The 20,425-nt window shown below is 36.2% G+C and overlaps 1 protein-coding gene across 1 annotated transcript; it reads right to left on the reverse strand.

The window, feature by feature from the left end:
- Positions 1–1,867: 1,867 nt before the first annotated feature.
- On the reverse strand, positions 1,868–19,573 carry LOC127859641 (protein SAND-like). Its single transcript, XM_052397150.1, has 7 exons — positions 19,236–19,573; positions 17,614–17,753; positions 12,982–13,423; positions 10,953–11,128; positions 9,341–9,461; positions 8,515–8,796; positions 1,868–5,984 (listed from the first exon to the last, which is right to left on the reverse strand). The coding sequence occupies exons 1-7, from the start codon at positions 19,545–19,547 to the stop codon at positions 5,844–5,846; spliced, it is 1,614 nt and encodes a 537-aa protein (XP_052253110.1). The 5' UTR covers positions 19,548–19,573; the 3' UTR covers positions 1,868–5,843.
- Between the last annotated feature and the right edge of the window lie 852 nt (positions 19,574–20,425).

A 20,425-nucleotide genomic window follows, 5' to 3' on the forward strand; every position in this document is an offset into this window, starting at 1 on the left:
CAAATTTCATGAAGATTGAGCAAACTAGAAAGTTAACAAGATTTTACTATAGCCATATAAGGAAAAATGCCCCGCCCATTGGCAGCCATGTTTTTCAAGCCAAGGTTACCATTTTTGAACTCATCCAAGATGTCATTGGGACAAATCATCTGAGCAAGTTTCATGAAGATTGGAATATAAATGTGGCCTCCAGAGTGTTAACAAGGTTTTACTATAGCCATATAAGGAAAATGCTCCGCCCCCTGGCGGCCATGTTTTCAACCAACGGACATCATTTTCAAACTCGTCCAAGATATCATTGGGATGAATCTTCTGACCAAGTTTTATGAGGATCAGACAATAAATGTGGCCTCTAGAGTGTTAACAAGATTTTGCTATAGCCATATAAGGAAAAATACCCCGCCCCTTGGCAGCCATGTTTTTCAAGCAAACATAACCATTTTAAAACTTATCCAAGATATCATTGAAACCAATCTTCTGACCAAATTTTATGAAGACTGGACAATAAATGTGGCCTCTAGAGAGTGAACAAGGAAAATGTTGACGCCGCACAAAGCACGACAGACAACGGACAAAAGGCGATCACAAAAGCTCACCATGAGCATGTTGTGCTCAGGTGAGCTAAAATCATAAACCAAATGCACTTATAAAACGATTTTAATAAAAGGTAACAATGCAGACAGAAAATGAAATGTGAATGCCAAAATATAGTGTGCCTATCAAATATTACAGACACAATTTTATTGTACTAGTTTCGTAAGTATGGGAAATCTCTAAAATCTATATGGGGGAAGGTTTTAATGTTATTTGCATACAAAAAATATTGTAAATCTATAAAAACAAACTATAAAGTGCAACAGAAGTAATGGCCCTAAACATCACCTGAGTAAGAGGAAAACCAATCATCGAAACTTGACTTGGTGACCAACTTTTTGACTCATGACCCAGATTCAAACTTTAACTAGGTATTATCAACATAAAAATCCGAACAAAGTTGAATCAATATTGAACTTAATCTTGCCATACAGAGGTGATGAAACTTTTTGTTTAATTTACTTGGTGACACAGTTTTTGGACACACATGTCTCAACGTGACTTTGAACTCAACATGTTCTTTGACTATACTACTAAGTATCCACTCTGACAAAATGACATAAAACCCAAAACAATGTCTTGATATGCCAATGATAACCACCAGTCCAATTTTTCACGTTCATGTTAAATCCATGTTAAAACAAGATGTGTTTGTGAAACACTACGTCTCCCAATATATTTGACCTTGAACCTTTTATCACTCAAAATGTGCAGGTCCATGAGATACACATGAATGCCAAATATCAAGAAGCTATCTTCAATATTGCAAAAGTTATAGCAAATGTTAAAGTTTGACGCAAACAAATCAACAGACAGGGCAAAAACAATATGTCAGGTACCAATATCACATTGATCCTGAAACCAGTACGTCACAGAGCAAACCTTTCTGATAAAAATCATGTCTTTTAAAATGAAATAAATGTTTTTTTGACTTTCAGACAATATGCACATGTCCACACTATAAGGATGCTGCATATAATGTTTCATCAAACAAGAATACAAAAGTTAGGTACTATGCCAGACATGAGTTTATGAGAGCATGTGAACAAATAATATACCAGACAGAAGCGACTGAAACTAAGTATTACAGATAAAATTAATAAAAAGGCAAGTTTCAAATCCCTGCAAACTCAATTCAATAAAAATTAAAATTCTGATATCATCAATATATGACCAATGGCAGACAGTGACTGATAACAACAGCTCCCCTTTGTACCGTTATTGTGCCCTGGTCAGCATTTTCAATTTGAGAATAACAAGCCAACTACAGCGATCACAATGTTTACAATTTTTATTTGCTCGTAACATCATTTCAACAATAAAATAAAATAAATAAATAGCACATACATACATGCAAGATTGATAGTTTATGCATATTCTGTTATTACAATTTGTTCATATGTTTATGAGAATACTTTTCAATCTCATATAAACATGTTTACTCTATAGAAGCGTCCTTATGACTCATATTCTCTAACATAATAATTTTCTATTTAAACACCTATAATGTTCAAAAACAAGAGTGCTTTAGATGCTCACTGGAGACCTCAAGTCCCTAAGCTTGGGGCAATAAATATGGCTCACTGAGTAAATATTGACGATGGATGAAAAATCATGGCCACTGGCGATAATTAAAACTCCGGTTCATGAATTAATATAATCAAATTAAAACAAGACAGGCTTTGTACATTATTGCATGTACCTGAATAATAAGAATCAATTTACTAATAAGCGGACTTCAAATCAGCTATAATTTTTAGTAAATTAGAGATGTGTCCATATGGTAAGGATGCAAATACATTACACTTTTATCAAAACTCCACCTATGTAAAAAACAAGCTGTTTTATGACCAATGTTGACATCTTGAAGCCCTGACCTTTGATGTAATAAGAGGGGTGATACACCCCAAACTCTGTCTTCCCATGGTAGTCATTTGTGATACTGTTCTAAAAACTAAACTATGAATGACAAAGTTAAGCCCTAACAAGCCATTTTATAGCCAAATTTTACTCTTGATCTCTAGGTGTGACGTTGACCTCTGAGGTTGGTAGACAAGTGTTACACACAAAATGCTGTCTCCTCATTATAGTCATAAGTGGTAAATTAGCGGTTAAAAGTGGTAGTGGTAAAAAGTGGTAGTGGTAAAAAGTGGTAGTGGTAAAAGGCATGATGAATGACATAGTTACAGTATGGACAAGCGGTTTTATGGCAAAATTTGACCTAAGTGACCTTGACCTTTGGGGTAAGGAGACACATGTTACACATTACATGTCATCTTATGATGGATTTAATTTTAGCCGAGTAATTTTATAATCTATCAATAAATGACAATGATATGACTGAGGCAGCTGCTTCATGCCCACATTTACCTTTTACATCTTAGTGTGACCCTGACACTTTAACTTGTTGACCTCAAAATCATTGGTGTCATCCTTTTCTCCGTAATAACCAGCATACCAACATACATCATTAAAGATCAGGGTTACCTCTGCATATTGTTTGGAAACAAAATGAACAAGGGACAAAATTGTCACAAAACCAGGTTTTCATTGTGAAAAAAAAATCTGATAAAGGGAGAATTTTTTTTTTTTTTTTTTTTTTTTTTTTTTGACCTTTGAACTCAAAGTGTGACCTTGACGTTGGAGATATCGACGTAATTATTTTGCGCGACACACCGTCCAATGATGGTGAACAAATGTGCCAAATGATTTTAAAATCTGACAATGAACAACATAGTTATGGCCCGGACAAGATTGTTCCGCCCGCCCGCCAGCCCGCCAGCCAGCCCGCCCGCATTCGCCAATCTAATAACCAGTTTTTTCCTTCGGAAAACCTGGTTAACAACAGATTGACCAACTAACCACTTTATTATAGTATGACATCCCTACTTCTTCTAATGGGGAATAAGAAATATTTATATTAAACACCAAACACAATAATTAAATCATCCAATCTCCCCCAGTACATAATTATTACATGAATTTGAATTGACCAGGGCTTGAATAAATTGACTTCATATACATTTTAAGTGACTGTCTCAGAGAATTTCGTATTCTTCTAAAGACCATTTAATGTCATGTTACAAAACACGACATGTGTCCATAGGACAAGGATGCACCAAATTTGTAATGGCAAAATTGACCTCTGCCCTCCTAGTGTGACCTTTACCTTTAAAGTATGGAGACAGTTGATACCTATAACACACTGTCTACTGATGGTGGCCACTTGTGGTTAGTTATTTTAAAACATAATGAATGACAAAATTACAGTCTGGACATGCTGTTTTACAATCTTCTTACAATTATACTGATTATTACTAATGATTATCCTATAAACAGACATTAATTGTTAACATCTTTTTATCAGGATTGCTATTTTGCTTGTATGAATAAAATAATACATTCTGTTTAGGCTCTATCACAATTATTTTTTATAGAAATGTGAACAAGTTCAATTAAACGGCCCAACAAATAATTAATTCCTTTTGTTTAAACATTTCAAACAAAATATTTTTAATTTTAATTATTAAAAAAAATACACTTTAACACTATAGTTACAAAACTTGTATTTAGTATATTATTAGAGTATACTTTGTAAATATACAATTCTCTAAAAAATATCACTTATAGTAGTGTAACTAACTGGTGTGTCACCCTGGCAGTTCCTATTATTGTCAGAGTTACTACTTGCATTATTTGTACTGCATACATTTTCACTTGAAACAACAGACTATTTGTTCAAATAGTTAAATGTGCATTTCAAATTTTTGAGTTATACTACTACTGCCACTAAAACATTCCATACATTCATACAAAAATATAGTTTAACAAAACACACACTAACATTAACATCTTTGTTACTGGCAAATATTTTCCTATAAAAACTACAACCAAATGTACAACAAAATGCATTGTACATAGCCAATTTCTTGCCCTCTGAACTGGCCTATGAACATTAAATAAGGTCAAAAAATGATATTAATGCAATATTTTTAAAAGCATTGTAATAACCCTTAAATATATTTCTTAATATATTTAACCATTAACAATTTGTAATAGAAACACATGTTCCACAGGTTTAATGAATTCTCATTTGCTTTATTTGTATATAATTAAATAATGATCAATTAATTATTTTCAGGTATTAAAACATGTACATTATCACTATATTTGGTAGTATTTTGCTAAATCAGGTGAAAATTGCATAACATGTGTACACATGCCATTTAGAAATTATATCTAAAATAATAACATTTATGAAACTTAAAGAATGGCTTCAGAAAAAGTCATCCTATAGGACATACACTTTGCTAACATTTACACGGCAAATTTATGACCTATATGAAATAATATCTCTAAATAATCAAGTGAATGTGGCAATTTATACATGAGCTATTCATCAATAAAATGTCATCAAATGGCTTTCAAAGACATATTCAAATAAACATTTATATTAAACTCAGCTGTAGAAAATGTCAATTTATTTCAGCAATGATTGATACTTTTTGTAATTAAAGGTATATCTGAATGAATATGCTATGTGACTCGTACCTTGACAAATTGTGAAGCTAACTGTCAGGTCATGTGGCATTTGGAAGTTATATGAATGTAAAATCATACACATCAAAAATCATAGTCAAGCTATTAATGGTTACCATGTTGTCCTTGTGTGTTACACACCATCTCATACAGGTAACCTTTAATGTACAGAGTTAACTTACATATCTTAATCATTGAATGCACCAGCGGAGTGTTAAATTTTGAGCGGCTACTCTATGCTTTTTAAACAATATTGAACTTTGTTTGACATTTAAGGTAGCCATTCAGATTTTGTGCATTGCAAACCATCTATTACCCAGAAACAATATTATTATAAAAAAAACACATTTTTACCTCAAAGTTAATATGTTACCATAAAGGTAACCATCTGCTAATTGTAGCAGGTTATGTCATAATCCTTCACTGTTGAAAATTCTTATGTTTTACGGTGCCCAATCTGTCATCTTACCTTACGAACATATTAAGTGCTTATATTTTGCTAATATTTTGCCCTAAAGATAATGAGTTATAGAACTAAAGAAATATGATATCAAGAGTGCCCTTATTCCCCTTCCAAGATATCATCTGATTCTTTAAGAGTCCCCAGCCAACAAAACTTTCAGCGACTAGACCTTCCATTAACACATTTATCAAATGCACATATCACAATGTTGATTTGGTTCACACCACTACTAAAACCAGACTAACTATCAGAATGTCACAGACTCGAGTATAAATAATCGACTAGCTTCCTTCCGTATCCATGCCATGAGCTTGTTTACTGCGTTGATCGCCAATGATTTCGTCACAAGTGGACTGAAGACTGCATACAGCTCGAATCCTTGAGTTACCTACAACAGATAAGTGTGACATCTATATGCCTGACCATTGTTACCTACAACAGATAAGTGTGACATCTATATGCCTGACCATTGTTACCTACAACAGATAAGTGTGACATCTATATGCCTGACCATTGTTACCTACAACAGATAAGTGTGACATCTATATGCCTGACCATTGTGACTCACCCTTATGTACTTTGACACTAGTGATGTCAATACAACAGCTGTCACTGTCAGCACCAAATGCACCAAAAATATTATTTTGACTCAAAAGCGTGATCTTAACCATTAAATCTGGGGAAAACAGGTAAGTTTTATTTATTTTATGAAAAACTGAAACGGCAATGTCCAGAATTAATACAGTGTATAAAAATGTGCACTATACATAGTTTAATATGCATAGTCATTCTTTTCACATGAAAATTAAACACATTAGTATAACTCCATAAGTATAAAAGAAAAACCTATGGTTGTTACTCTTGCTTTCCTCACAAAGTCTTTTATCATTACATCTGTATCTGAATATTCATTTGAATCCTTATCCCAAGCAAGGTTTGCATATAGTTCCCTACACACAGCTTTCAATTCAAACCCGCTACTAAACTCTAGTTAATGTTTTTCTATTTTTAGTAACACTGCCTGTCACCTTGACTTGACTTGCAACAAATGAAATCACAAGCTAAGTCTGAATGTATGTTATCCTACAAACCAAATTGTAGCACTTAACCTAAAATCAATGTCACAATATTAAGTCAAAACATTATTTCTATTTTCAGTGACAGTCTCCTTGACCCGAATATCTTCAAACAAAATTACAGCAAAATATCTCCATTCAACCTTAAGTGTTTTAAAAAGAAACCCTTTATCTATTTTAAGCAAAAGTGACCCAAATGGCTCAAATTTGAGGGTCTCCATTTAGGCTTGTTATATCAAAGGTCTCATCAAAGTTGGCCCATTCAAACTAAGTCATGAATAAGCCAACTAAAATCTACACCTAAATTGTGTCAGCACAAAGGGTGCATTATTCTGACAAAACGCATGTAAGAGTTATGGATCTTGGGGTGTGATTATCCCAAAGACATGTGAATTTTCACTTGAATTTCTGTAGAAGTTACACAGATATGTACTTGTTTGATGCAAACTCATTTTCAACCTGAATTTAAATGTGCATAAGAACATTTCAATTAGTGCAAAAGGGGCATAATTTTGCTTAAAGGCTTTTCAAAGATATAGGTCATGGTCAGTGACCGTATCTGTTGACCCTGAACACATATGTAAAGATATATCTGTTGAGGTTCTTGAAATTTGACAGAACATAGGACTGAGGGAAGGAAGGACGTGATTGACGTATACCTCCGTTTCAGGGCATAAACATGTTGTACAGTTAACTAAATGCACATTTCAGGAGATGAGCTTGAAATGTATGTTCAAGTATCTTGTAGAAATGAAGGCATGTACAACTGTGCCACTCTTCATTGTCCAGAGTGGTTACTAGTAACAATGTATCTTACATCAAATGTAAGAAAGAAGTGGTTATAAATATTTTCTAAATTGTAAAAAAGAACTCTTCCTTTAAAAAAATAAACTTATTTTATGCTTTCTGGTGGTTTATAGAGAAATATCAGTGAAATAAAACTGATATTTCACTGTTTGAAACAGTGAAAAATAACAGTGAAAAAGATCAATATTTTTCGCTGTTTTACTGTGAAATGATGTCATTTTTTCGACAAAATGACATCATAAATCCAGCGAAATTATCCAGTAAAATTATGTTACAATGTAAATAAACGGTGAAAAAAAGCATAAAATAAAAAGAAAATTTGTTGGATTCGATGGATTATCGATTTTATTTCACTTGTGATCATAAAAAATACATATTTTCACTCGTGGCTGCGCCACTCCTGAAAATATTATTTTATATGATCACTGGTGAAATAAAATCAATATTCCATCAAATCCAACAAATATCCTCTATATTTTCTTAATGGCTTATAAAGTAAAAAGCTTATGTCTTCAAAAATGTTAAAGGGTGCAGTGGTGTGATGGATATAATGTCAAACAGCAAGAGGGATACTCTGATCATAGCCGCGGCTCAAGTAGCTTTCACAAAACAGTTTACAAAGGACACTAACTACTGGTTCTACACAGGAACACCACCTGGAAGCCTCTTACAATTTCTGGAATTTCATTGTTTACTACATGTATATTAATTATTTTTTACACAATTAAGCTCAAGTTTTTTTTAGTTAAAACATTAAAAACACATTGCCTTTTTTTCTTGTTTCATTACACTTTATACTGTGGTTTTAAGTGCTCTTTAAACCTCATTTCCAGGTTTTTAAAGCACACACATCACTTATAATTTACCACAAATGCAAAACATTTACTAACATCATATATGACATTACAACTCTCCTAAATTCCTGCTTATGGTAATACATCAACATTTATACCAAAAGGGTCTGAAATACTGCACCAATCGCAAAGCATCAATATTTGTTTCAAAAAGTTCAAAACCCTAAAGACAATCACTCACCCAGCCTAGCAGTGCCTCATACTGCCCTACATGGTAGAGAATCTTGAGGGGCCGACTAGTGGAGTGTATCCGGTTGTGCAGGTAGTAGTACAGCCCAAACAGTCTCTCCTGCTCCTCCGTACTCAGATAGGGGGCCTCAAGCTCGGGACTCGTGTACTGCGCCGTGCTCTTGTTCTTGTACAGGAAGTGACGCAGGTCTGAGATCCCACACTTGGAGATGTTGTAACTGTCCTTTCTCAGAGAGTCGCTGATCGCTTTTAGGCCGTTGTATTTTATGAGTCGCTGGAAAGCCATGTCAATTAATGATTTGTACTGAAAACGTGTTAAGTTTTTATCTGATCACAATTCTCTACAGAAACAACATTTTTAACAGATGCAGCTGTGGTTTCTCAGCGAATCGCTGATCACTTTCAGGCAGTTATATTTTATGAGTCTCTGAAAGCCAATGTTTATAATATATGATTTTTTTAGTGAAAAACTGGTTGACATTTTAATTTTGACCAAGTTTACAATTCTTTAAAAATGACAATTCCCAATCTTGTCACATGGGTTCATTTTCATATTGGGAATAAATATTCAAAATGAGTTTAAAATTGCTAAAGCACATTCTGAGAAACTGACTTACCAACAAACTTTAGCCCAGCCCTGACTTGATATAGAAGCATGTAGAACAGCTTGCATTTTCTTAACAAAAATTGAGCTAAAAACTATTAAACTAACAAGGAATTAACAAAAGTTGTCTTTGTGCTCATCTATATGATCAAACACAATCATTTAAAAGTGCAGTAAACAAGATATGGCAAGTTGCCAACCCTATATCACCTACTTCTGTGACCTTTGTCTTGCATTCGGACAGTGTAAAGAAGCAGTCTCTGTCAACAGACAGCAGCAGTAGACACGTCTGGCAGGCCTCATCCAGGTATGAAATGTGAGCCTGCAGGAACCCTCTGTAATACATAGTGATATGTGAGCCTGCAGGAACCCTCTGTAATACATAGTGATATGTGAGCCTGCAGGAATCCTCTGTAATACATAGTGATATGTGAGCCTGCAGGAATCCTCTGTAATACATAGTGATATGTGAGCCTGCAGGAATCCTCTGTAATACATAGTGATATGTGAGCCTGCAGGTATCCTCTGTAATACATAGTGATATGTGAGCCCGCAGGAACCCTCTGTAATACATAGTGATATGCGAGCCTGCAGGAATCCTCTGTAATACAAAGTGATATGCGAGCCTGCAGGAACCCTCTGTAATACATAGTGATATGTGAGCCTGCAAGAATCCTCTGTAATACATAGTGATATGTGAGCCTGCAGGAACCCTCTGTAATACATAGTGAAATGTGAGCCTGCAGGAACCCTCTGTAATACATAGTGATATGTGAGCCTGCAGGAACCCTCTGTAATACATAGTGATATGTGAGCCTGCAGGAATCCTCTGTAATACATAGTGATATGTGAGCCTGCAGGAATCCTCTGTAATACATAGTGATATGTGAGCCTGCAGGAATCCTCTGTAATACATAGTGATATGTGAGCCTGCAGGAATCCTCTGTAATACATAGTGATATGTGAGCCTGCAGGTATCCTCTGTAATACATAGTGATATGTGAGCCTGCAGGAACCCTCTGTAATACATAGTGATATGCGAGCCTGCAGGAATCCTCTGTAATACATAGTGATATGCGAGCCTGCAGGAACCCTCTGTAATACATAGTGATATGTGAGCCTGCAAGAATCCTCTGTAATACATAGTGATATGTGAGCCTGCAAGAATCCTCTGTAATACATAGTAACAAGAGCACCTCATAACGGGCGCTACGCTCGGCTACAGGTGCTTGTCAGATTATTTTTTTTTAGAGGTCACAATGACCTTGACCTTTGACCTAGTGACCCCAAAATGGGTGTGGCGTGTAGAACTCATCAAGGTGTATCTACATATGAAGTTTCAAAGTTGTAGGTGGAAGCACTTTGATTTTAGAGCCAATGTTAAAGTTTAATAGTAGAGGTCACAGTGACCTTGACCTTTGACCTATTGACTCAAAAATGGGTGTGGCGTGTAGAACTCATCAAGGTGCATCTACATATGAAGTTTCAAAGTTGTAGGTGGAAGCACTTTGATTTTAGAGCCTATGTTTAAGTTTTATATTAGAGGTCACAGTGACCTTGACCTTTGACCTAGTGATACAAAAATGGGTGTGGCGTGTAGAACTCACCAAGGTGCATCTACATATGAAACTTCAAAGTTGTATGTGGAAGCACTTTGATTTTAGAGCAAATGTTAAGGTTTTAGCACGACGCCTACGGCGGACGTCGGGTGACGAGCTGGCTATTACAATACCTCAGGTTTTTTCCGGGCTTTGAAGTACACATGTAAGCTTTATTTTTATTTCATATTTCATGAAAGTCAAACTGTTGAAGCATATCCTACTTACGACGAGTCAAACTTTGGCAAGCATATGGGAGTCCAGGACTCCGCAGCTTTGAAAGACTCTGCGGCGTTGATTAAGTTGATGATCAGGTGCAGGTCCATCGGGTGCAGGAAGTAGCGCTTCATACGCACCAGCGTCACCAGCTGGCTGTTGGCAATAATCAGCGCAAACACCAGGTCCTGTGAACATGATTGAGACTAGGACAACAATATTTCACACGCTGGCCTGTATGTATAGATGTTCAGAAGACACTTTTTTTACTCGAGAAGCAAGCATGATTTGATTTTTTGAAATAAAGTATACCTTGGAAGATTTGTCTGAGGTATAATGTACTTATTAAATGAATGTTTCATTAAGAGTGAATTTTTAATGCTTTTATAACAGGATGAACAAGTAGGCAATGATCCTACAGAGTTCACAAACAAGTACTTGTGATTTCAGAGACCATTCCAATACTCAGACAATTACAAATATTGACAGGGGTTTCACTTGGTCATAAAAAGTTGTTGACACTAAAATGCGTTGCTTTAAATAGGTAGGAGCCAATTATTGTCAACAATAGTAATATAAATAATAACAGTAATTAATAGCATAAACTCTGGTGCTTAAAATGAAACTTTATTATTGTTAATTATATGAGATATTTCTTTTACTACATGTACTCTCTATTTCAACTCCTTATGTCAAAATAGTTGACAGTTTTGTTGGGTCACACAAATATATGACAATATCAAGAGAACACTTAACTTGCAGATTGCGAAATACCCCTTCATTTTGAAATTAAAAAGCAAAATATTGCAAACAAAATAGTAACCAAATAATTTATATTAAAAAAGTGCTGATTTTTATTTCAATCCAGTGTTTTTATGCCAAACAAAGCTTGAAGCAGATGATGTGACGTCAGAGATAAGCTTTCACGGTACCAGGTAATCAAAAGGGTAATTAGTGATCCTTGGTGCTTGTTTGTATGCAATCTGATGACTTAAAATGCTCCAGTAATATACCAAACAAGATTTCTTGTAACACAGATTGACACAGTCTACAATAAAGATTTGATTCAAGGACACTCATTCATTGCCTACGATTTTAAGACAAAGAACACATAAAACACTCTGCAAGTGTGCACCCATGTGTAAATTATTGGTAAAATCCCAAGTAATGAGCCTACCAATTGAGAAATTGTGGATCAAAGCATTATCTAGATATTCTGCAGAAACACATTTAACCATGACCTTCAACAGTGTGCTCCAGCTAGGCCTAAATCAAAGGGCGCCGCGCCCTGCCCCCCCGAACCTCCGCCCTGCCCCCCGAACCTCCGCCCTGCCCCCCCCCCCCTAAAAAAAAAAAAAAAAATTTTACATTGTAATTAGTTTAATCCTCATTGTAGACATTAAATTTGAATGGTTTAATAATAATGGGAATAATACAATTATTTATAACATTTAAATTAACATGCAATAGGAAGCATTCCAGAAACACTCGTGCGCTCGAATGTGCCCTTTTCACAAAATACTGCGCGTCGAAAGTGCCCTTTTGTCAAAATACTGCGCGTCGAAAGTGCCCTTTTGAAAAAAAAGTCCCCCTGCCCTTTTCAAATCCTAGCTGGAGCACTGCCTTCAAGCACAAAATCATAAGGCGTAATCCTGTCCTCCCATGCAACAAGCATAACAATGAACATGATAATTGGTAAAAAAATTGCCAAGAGTACGCCAAAAAAAATTATGCAACTATGACCTTGAAATGTGACCTCGAAATTGATAGTTAACTTCCAATCCTCTCAGCCAGCATTTGAATGATCACAAAGTGAAAAAGTAAGATACTGTGAATTCATGCAAATTAGTGGCCTTGTAAAACGGTGCATATCATTGAATCTTTCATTAATGCAATTTAATTTATTGGATATAAGACTTTAAAGGTAAACATTCGTCAAACGTTTGATTCTGTGTTAAAAAAAATGTCCATAAAAATGGATGTCCACAAATGATATTGGTTACCCAGTTTTTCCTCACCGAGTAACCAGCACAAGGCATACCTTAATCTTTGCATTCTGCACGATACTCTGAGCAATCATGTCTCTGGTCTGACTCTCGATGGGTAGACACCGGACTGCACTCAGCAACAACCCAGGCTCCGTCTCCATCATGCACAACAAACTGTCTAGAAACTTCTCGGAGCCACTCAACTGTCGCCGTAAATCATAATTCCTACGCTGCTTGAATATCTTCTTCAGCGTACTGAGCGTCAATACACTTAAAATCTGATTATATAAGTAATTAAGCTGGATTCGAATCTGTCTGTCTGATTCCATTCCGCACGTGGCGCACACGAGGATGATGTTATCGTAATGGAGGAAGACGACGCGATGATCGCCTACAACTATGGAACGGATACTGTCATGATTGGAGTCTTCTACGAATGACACTAATGCTTGCATAACTCCAAAAGTGGTCACTAATTTGTCCTCGTTTCCATACCTGAAACAATGAACTTTATTTAATTTTTATTGTATTTTAAGTTAAAACAAGAGCACCGCATAATGGGTGCAACGCTTGGCTACGGGTGCAGTTTTGAATAAATGAAAGCTTTCAGATTTTTTGATTTTTTTAGAGGTCACAGTGACCTTGACCTTGGACCTAGTGACCCCAAAATGGGTGTGGCATGTAGAACTCATCAAGGTGCATCTACATATGAAGTTTCAAAGTTGTAGGTGGACGCACTTTGATTTGAGAGCCAATATTAAGGTTTTAGCACTACGCGGACGGCAGACGGCGAGCTGGCTATGACGATACCTCGGGTTTTTTCCAAAAACGCTGAGCTAACAAAGTTTCTGATTTTATACCATTATACTCACAAGCATAAACTGACAAAATAAATTCAAATTAGAAAAATTCTGCTTTAGTCACAACTAAGATTTAAATGATGTCTATGTGTTCTTGATGCTCTAGACCTCATTATTTTCTTTGTGTTTTTTTTCTTATCTGTAAAGTATAAACAGAAAATGCAATGTGTGTCTAGGAAGCTGGTTGTATGTGCAATCACAATTAATTTAAGCATACAAGTAGACAATTGTCTGTAGTATAACACAATTACAAAGTTAAAAACATACATCAATTTAGAACTTACAAATACACAATTTCTTTGTTTATCTATACTTTATTAATAGACTCAATAAATATATGTTGTCCAGATTCGTAAACAGGCAAATCCACAGAAAATTTTTATGGACAATATTGTTTATTTAAAGCAATCCAGAAGTGGAAACTGAATATGATATCATTAATAAAACTAGAAGAATCAGTAGCCACAAATGAAAAAACAGCTGTCAACACTCTTTAAGAATAGAGGTTGAAGTTTTCTTAAACCACTTAACAAAAAAAATAATTTACTAGAAAGTTTTATATATGGTGTTAAGATTGACAACCAATTGTAAATCATATAGCTTCCAAGAACAGGTTATATATGATTAGTCAAGGGCAGAAATGGGAACTATGGTGATATATGATTCTCAATCCTCCATGGAATACATACACAAATGCGTTTCAAATACGTCAACACACTGATAAACTAACATGAGCTGTATGGATAATTTAAGCCAAGAAAAAAATGCAAGGAAGCCTGAAAAGGGGCATGATGACCTTTTTTGTGAAAAGTTGTTGGAAGGTAAACTTTTTTCCACATATATTACATAAGGATTCATCTATATTAAATATAATTTGATGTTATAATGTACTTTATAAGTTTAATACTATATAATAATAGCCAATAAAAACAAATTAAAACTAGAAATGGCGTGGCAGAGGCCGACGCTTATCCCCACGCCGCATGTTTGACCCAGGGGCGCCCCAGGGTTGGTAATGGGGCCATAAATAGTTGAGATTTACCGTATTGTCATAAGAGATATTCAGTAAAAATTGAAGTAATTTGGTGTAGAAATGAAGACGTTAATGTAAAATAACCTAAACAAGAGTGCCAAACTGTCACGCCCGTTTGAAGGTTTTGGACAACTTGATAACTTTACCTGACCCATATTTGAACTTGACCTACAACTTACATATCATCTAGACACAACTTCTGACCAAATTTGGTAAAGATCAGATGAAAACTATTTCAATTAGAGAGCGGACACCATGCTAAATAAAAATGCACTAAGTGACCTCATGATCTAGTTTTCGACCCGGCATGACCCATATTTGAACTTGACCTAGATATTGTCTAGACACAACTTCTGACCAAATTTGGTAAAGATCGGATGTAAACTACTTAAATTAGAGAGCGGACACCATGCTAAATGCTTGAAATGGTTTAAGTGACCTTGTGACCTAGTTTTTGACCCGGCATGACCCATATTCAAACTTGACCGAAATATTGTCTAGATACAACTTCTGACCAAGTTTGGCGATTATCGGATGAAAACTTCTTCTATTAGAGAGCGGACACCATGCTAAATGCTTGAAATGCACTAAGTGACCCCGTGACCTAGTTTTTGACCCGGCATGACCAATATTCCAACTTGACCTAGATATTGTCTAGATACAACTTCTGACCAAGTTTGGTGAAGATCGGATGAAAACTACTTCAATTAGAGAGCGGAAACTTCTGTGGACGCCGCCCACCCGCCCGCCGCCCACCCGCCCGCCACCAAGGTGAAACTATAATACGTCCCGTTTTTTTTAAACCGGCATATAAAAATAAGTGAAAATCTATACCCTAATTTCTCCTCCTCATCCTGCTCTCCTAACAAATCTATTACTGAATCAACTTCACTGACATCTATTATGTACAAGTCATCCTCATTGGAATGACTTATGAGATGGCTGAACATGCTCTCTTATAGCCAATCTTCTTGTTTCTGTTTTGGAAAAGTTATGTTTTGAGGTTAAATGGTTTACTTAATAGTAGCGTCTCAGAAACTTACTATCGCAATCTTGTACACAACAATGAAAATGTTCAATTTTATGTCTGTCTTTGATGTGCCTGTTCAAAGTCCATCTTGCTTTAAATTGTTTCTCACATTTTTCCCACTTGAACATTTTGACAGATTTTCAGTAATGAGTCTAAAAGTGTAATTGAACAAATTGAAAGTTTCAGCCCTTTTATAGATTCTTGAGGCTCTATTCCATGAGTTTCTCATGCTTTTTATGCTTGACTGCATTCTATCTCTTCTCTCATATACAGGTGTCCCTTTGCGCCAATATTTTATAATCCCTTGTATAAACATTAGATGGATGAGCTTAACCATTTCACAGATGAGTTAACACAATTGACTACTAAATACATCCCTGCGCCACTACTGTGTAACTCTATATGTGTTTTCAATACACAAGCTTCATTGTTGAAAAATTCCTTTGTCCGATGAAAATCCTTGCACTTCTTCTGATTGGGTAGATAACCACATAATAGATTTCGAAATCTAAATGCAGACCCTAAATTCAAGGTTAAGGTCACAGTGGTAAAAAATTTCATGCGCATGGAAAGGTTTTGTCTAGATTCAAATGCAGACCACATATGAAAGCAATATCTGAAAGGACAGCAGGTATTAGCCTTTTTCGAATCGCAGTCGCAGATTTCGAAACGTGAACGCTAACCTCAAGTTCAAGGTCAAGGTCACAGGGGCCAAACATTTTATGCGCATGGAAAGGTGTTGTCCAGATACACATGCATACCAAATATGAAAGCAATATCTGAAATAACACAGAAGTTATCAGCCATTTTCGAATCGCTGTCGCAGGAAAATCTCTGACCCGGCCCAGCCCCAACCCCCATAACTTTTGACCCAGGGGACAGATCAAAATTCCGTCACTGTCACCGTCGTACATATGCTCATAGCTACCATGTATGTAAGTTTCAAGGTTCTAGTGCTAATAGTGTTGGAGGAGCAGTTGGCCAGAACGGACGGACAGGCGGACATCACCACAATATCAACACTTTTTCTCCGAAAAGCGTGGGGATAAAAAGGTATTATATAACAGTGCTCCAGCTAGGCCTTAATCGAAGGGCGCCGCGCCCTGCCCTCCCGAACCTCCGCCCTGCCCCCCCCCCCCCCCGAACCTCCGCCCTGCCCCCCCCCCCCCCCCTAAAAAAAAAAAAAAAAAAAAAATTTTTTTTTTACATATGATAATTCATAAATCTCTTATTACATTGTAATTATAATAAGTTTAATCCTCATTGTAGACATTATATTTGAATGGTTTGATAATAATGGGGATAATACAATTATTTATAACATATAAATTAACATGCAATAGAAAGCATTCCAGAAACACCCGCGCGCTCGAACGTGCCCTTTTCACAAAATACTGCGCGTCGAAAGTGCCCTTTTCACAAAATACTGCGCGTCGAAAGTGCCCTTTTGACAAAAAAGCCACCCTGCCCTTTTCAAATTCTAGCTGGAGCACTGATATAAGGCCAAGCCAACCAAGTAGCCCCAACGCAATTTCACTGTTAAGGTCTGGAAAAAATTTGGCCTCTAGAGTGGTAATACATGTAAGTTAAAAGTTGATGATTCACACCACACACTGCAGGACAACTGACTTAGGGAACTATGAGCACATTGTTCTCAGGTTAGGGAAAAAACCACAACGGTTTAACAGGGATTTCAATAGTTTAAAACAACCAGGAGTCAGAATTTGGGGTCTTTTGGAATAACTAGATGGGATGAGTTCACCTTGAGTACACAGGCTTTCCAGAATCACTCAATATAAAGACATGTTTACGCTTCGCTCTCCAGTCTGGTGTTTTCACATCATCTTCATCATGTTCTGGCAATATACAGAGATCTTTAACTCCACCATCAAGTTCTTTGCCCTGGAAAAATACACATGTGTTGTATAAGCCTCTAGAATTTGCAAACAACAGTGGCAGTTCACCTTTTAGTCTTTCGTATGAATTTGAGTTAGTAAATATCAACTAGAAAGGAATTGCGGCAGTAAATATGTAACAAGCTAATCCTTCATGTTGTTGTTGCAAAAGGCAAAATACTTAAGCTGACCAATGAAGGCATGGATGATTATTTGTTATATTTCTATTAATTAGCATCAAAATGGAATTTTGACATGTTGAAATGTGACTTTTTGAGTGTTCAAATGGTTTTACTAAAGCTACATAAGGAAAATTGCCAAAGAAAATGTCAAGCAATGTATTCAAATAAAGAATCCATGAATTAAAGTGTCCATGAAATTGTCATGTGATGAAAACTGCAAGATTGTATGCCTAAAAATATAAATCATTTTGCACTAAACAGTTATATGGAATTCAGAGGCGTCGGAGATGGGGCGGCAGGGGCGGCGGCCGCCCCTCAATATTTTCAGCAAAAACCTTTTTTAAAATTTATTTTTCCATTTCAATATCCGTATATTTGAAAATATCTTTACCACGAAGCAAGGTTATCACGCTTTTCGCAGTTATTAAACACGTGTATTGTTATTTGCCATCACCCGCCTGCGGTAGTGTATATGTCAATTATGTAGTTAATTGATCGATCTCTTTTATAAAGATAATCCCTTTATTCTTGAGTAATTAAACCTGGGAATATTTAATTGTTGATTCAATAATTTAATTATAGTTTAATCATTCATCTAAGCCTTTGCTTCTTTTTATTAATATTAAGGAAAGTATGACATGAAACAAATGTGCTGAAATCCAAAAGTCCTTAATTATCACAAAATTAAAGATACCTCAAGATACCTGAATTAATTGTAATAGCTCAAAGTAAATCGATAATTCTAAAAAACTTATTTAATGTTTTTACCACTTTTTTGTGTCATTTCAATATGTCTTAATCAAACCAACAATTTTTAAATTTCCGAAACGGAATTGCGGGAAAAAAAATACCGAAGAACGTTATTTTAACTCACATGATCCCTATCGTTGTGTCGCCTGCTACACAGTACAAACTGCGACATATAGAGATCACTTCTCCATCTATTGTCTGTCTGTGACAACTTTTTTCATTCAGAATATGCCTGCAATACTATTGCCAATAGACGTGTATAAGGTCAGGTATCAGGCATAAAAGCGCACCAGAATGCGCCATTTGATGCTTAAATTAAAAAAAAAAATAATCCGGGGGAGGCTCAGGACCCCCACCAACGGGAGGGTGATACGCCCTCCCATACCCAACCCCTCCGCCGCCCAAATGTCAATTTGCTTCCGACAACCCTGAAATTTGATGTCTGATTAGCAAACTTACTTTGAAAGGTTGTTGCAAAAATTATAGTCAGAATGTAAATTTAATTATTAAATAGACTTGAAGATATAAAATTGAAAAGAAAACAATGGGATACAAACGTCGCTCTGTTCGCCGCTTGAATCTTCACTCGCACCAGGTGTTGTTTGGTCGCCATTGGGTCCCACATCGTTGACATCTCCGTGTTCTGTACCTGAAGAGTCCCCGTGTTCCTGTGAACTTTGACGAACGATTTCGTGAATATGACCCCGTTTATTTCTAAAGACCTTTACCCCATCGAATTCGGTACTTAAATTGTCATCCGAATCAGATGCTATCAGCATGGCACTGCCACAGTCACCAGGTGCAAGATCTTCGCATAATTCCTCAGTTTCTGTGGCTAATTCTGTTTGTTCCGCCTCTTTGGCGGCCATTTTGATTCTCCAATGAGAAGAGCGCAATATTAAGTTAATGATAAAATGGAACCTATGATAATTCTTAGATAACAATTTATATAGAGAGAGACTCAATGCCACATAAACATCGCACATAAGCGAGTGACAATTGAGACAGAAACAAATCCTGTTAAAATGTTTTCATTTTGACATTTACATTTTTATTATCTCGTAAACGGTATTGAATGTATTGTCTATGTATGATATGGAGTTCGTACGGTACTGTTATGACTCGCCGCTTAACGGATCTCCCTTTAAATTAATTGTTCGACCCTTATCCCATAACGACTCGCCCCTAATTTAATAACGCCCCGGGTCCGCCCCTGCCCCCCCCCCCCCCCACTTGCTGTCAAGTTAGGATTTTGTTTAATAATGGTTCCACTGTAATTTTTCTATCATGAAAGGGCCCACAGTACACTTTCCCTCAATACAAAAGAGGAGATGTGTTTTATTGTCCTCATAAACAAGGGGGATAGCGCTATTTTACTCGCCATTGGAGATACGCCCCTAGGCAATGTTTTCTTATCGCCTTGTACACAACATACATCATTGATCTGTCGATTGCCCCTTGTGATCCTTGGCGCCCGTGATCCTTAATACTGCATCTATCGATGGTTAGTGTAGTTCACGTCTTTTGATTGGCCAACGAACGAGAAGCAGCAAATAGAAGCAAATGATACAGGTCGAAGGTCTGAAAATCGCTGACGTTAATTTGTGAAAAACAAGTTATGTTGGAAGCAATTACAGAGGTGATATGGATAATTGGCATTAATATGATCCGGAAAATTTCTTTGTCTTATTCCAAGCTCCATTATTTCGCAAAAAATCAATTAATGACCCGGAACGATAGTCATACT

The sequence above is a fragment of the Dreissena polymorpha genome, chromosome 1 (genome assembly GCF_020536995.1).
Source record: "Dreissena polymorpha isolate Duluth1 chromosome 1, UMN_Dpol_1.0, whole genome shotgun sequence".
Taxonomy (NCBI): Eukaryota; Metazoa; Mollusca; class Bivalvia; order Myida; family Dreissenidae; genus Dreissena; species Dreissena polymorpha.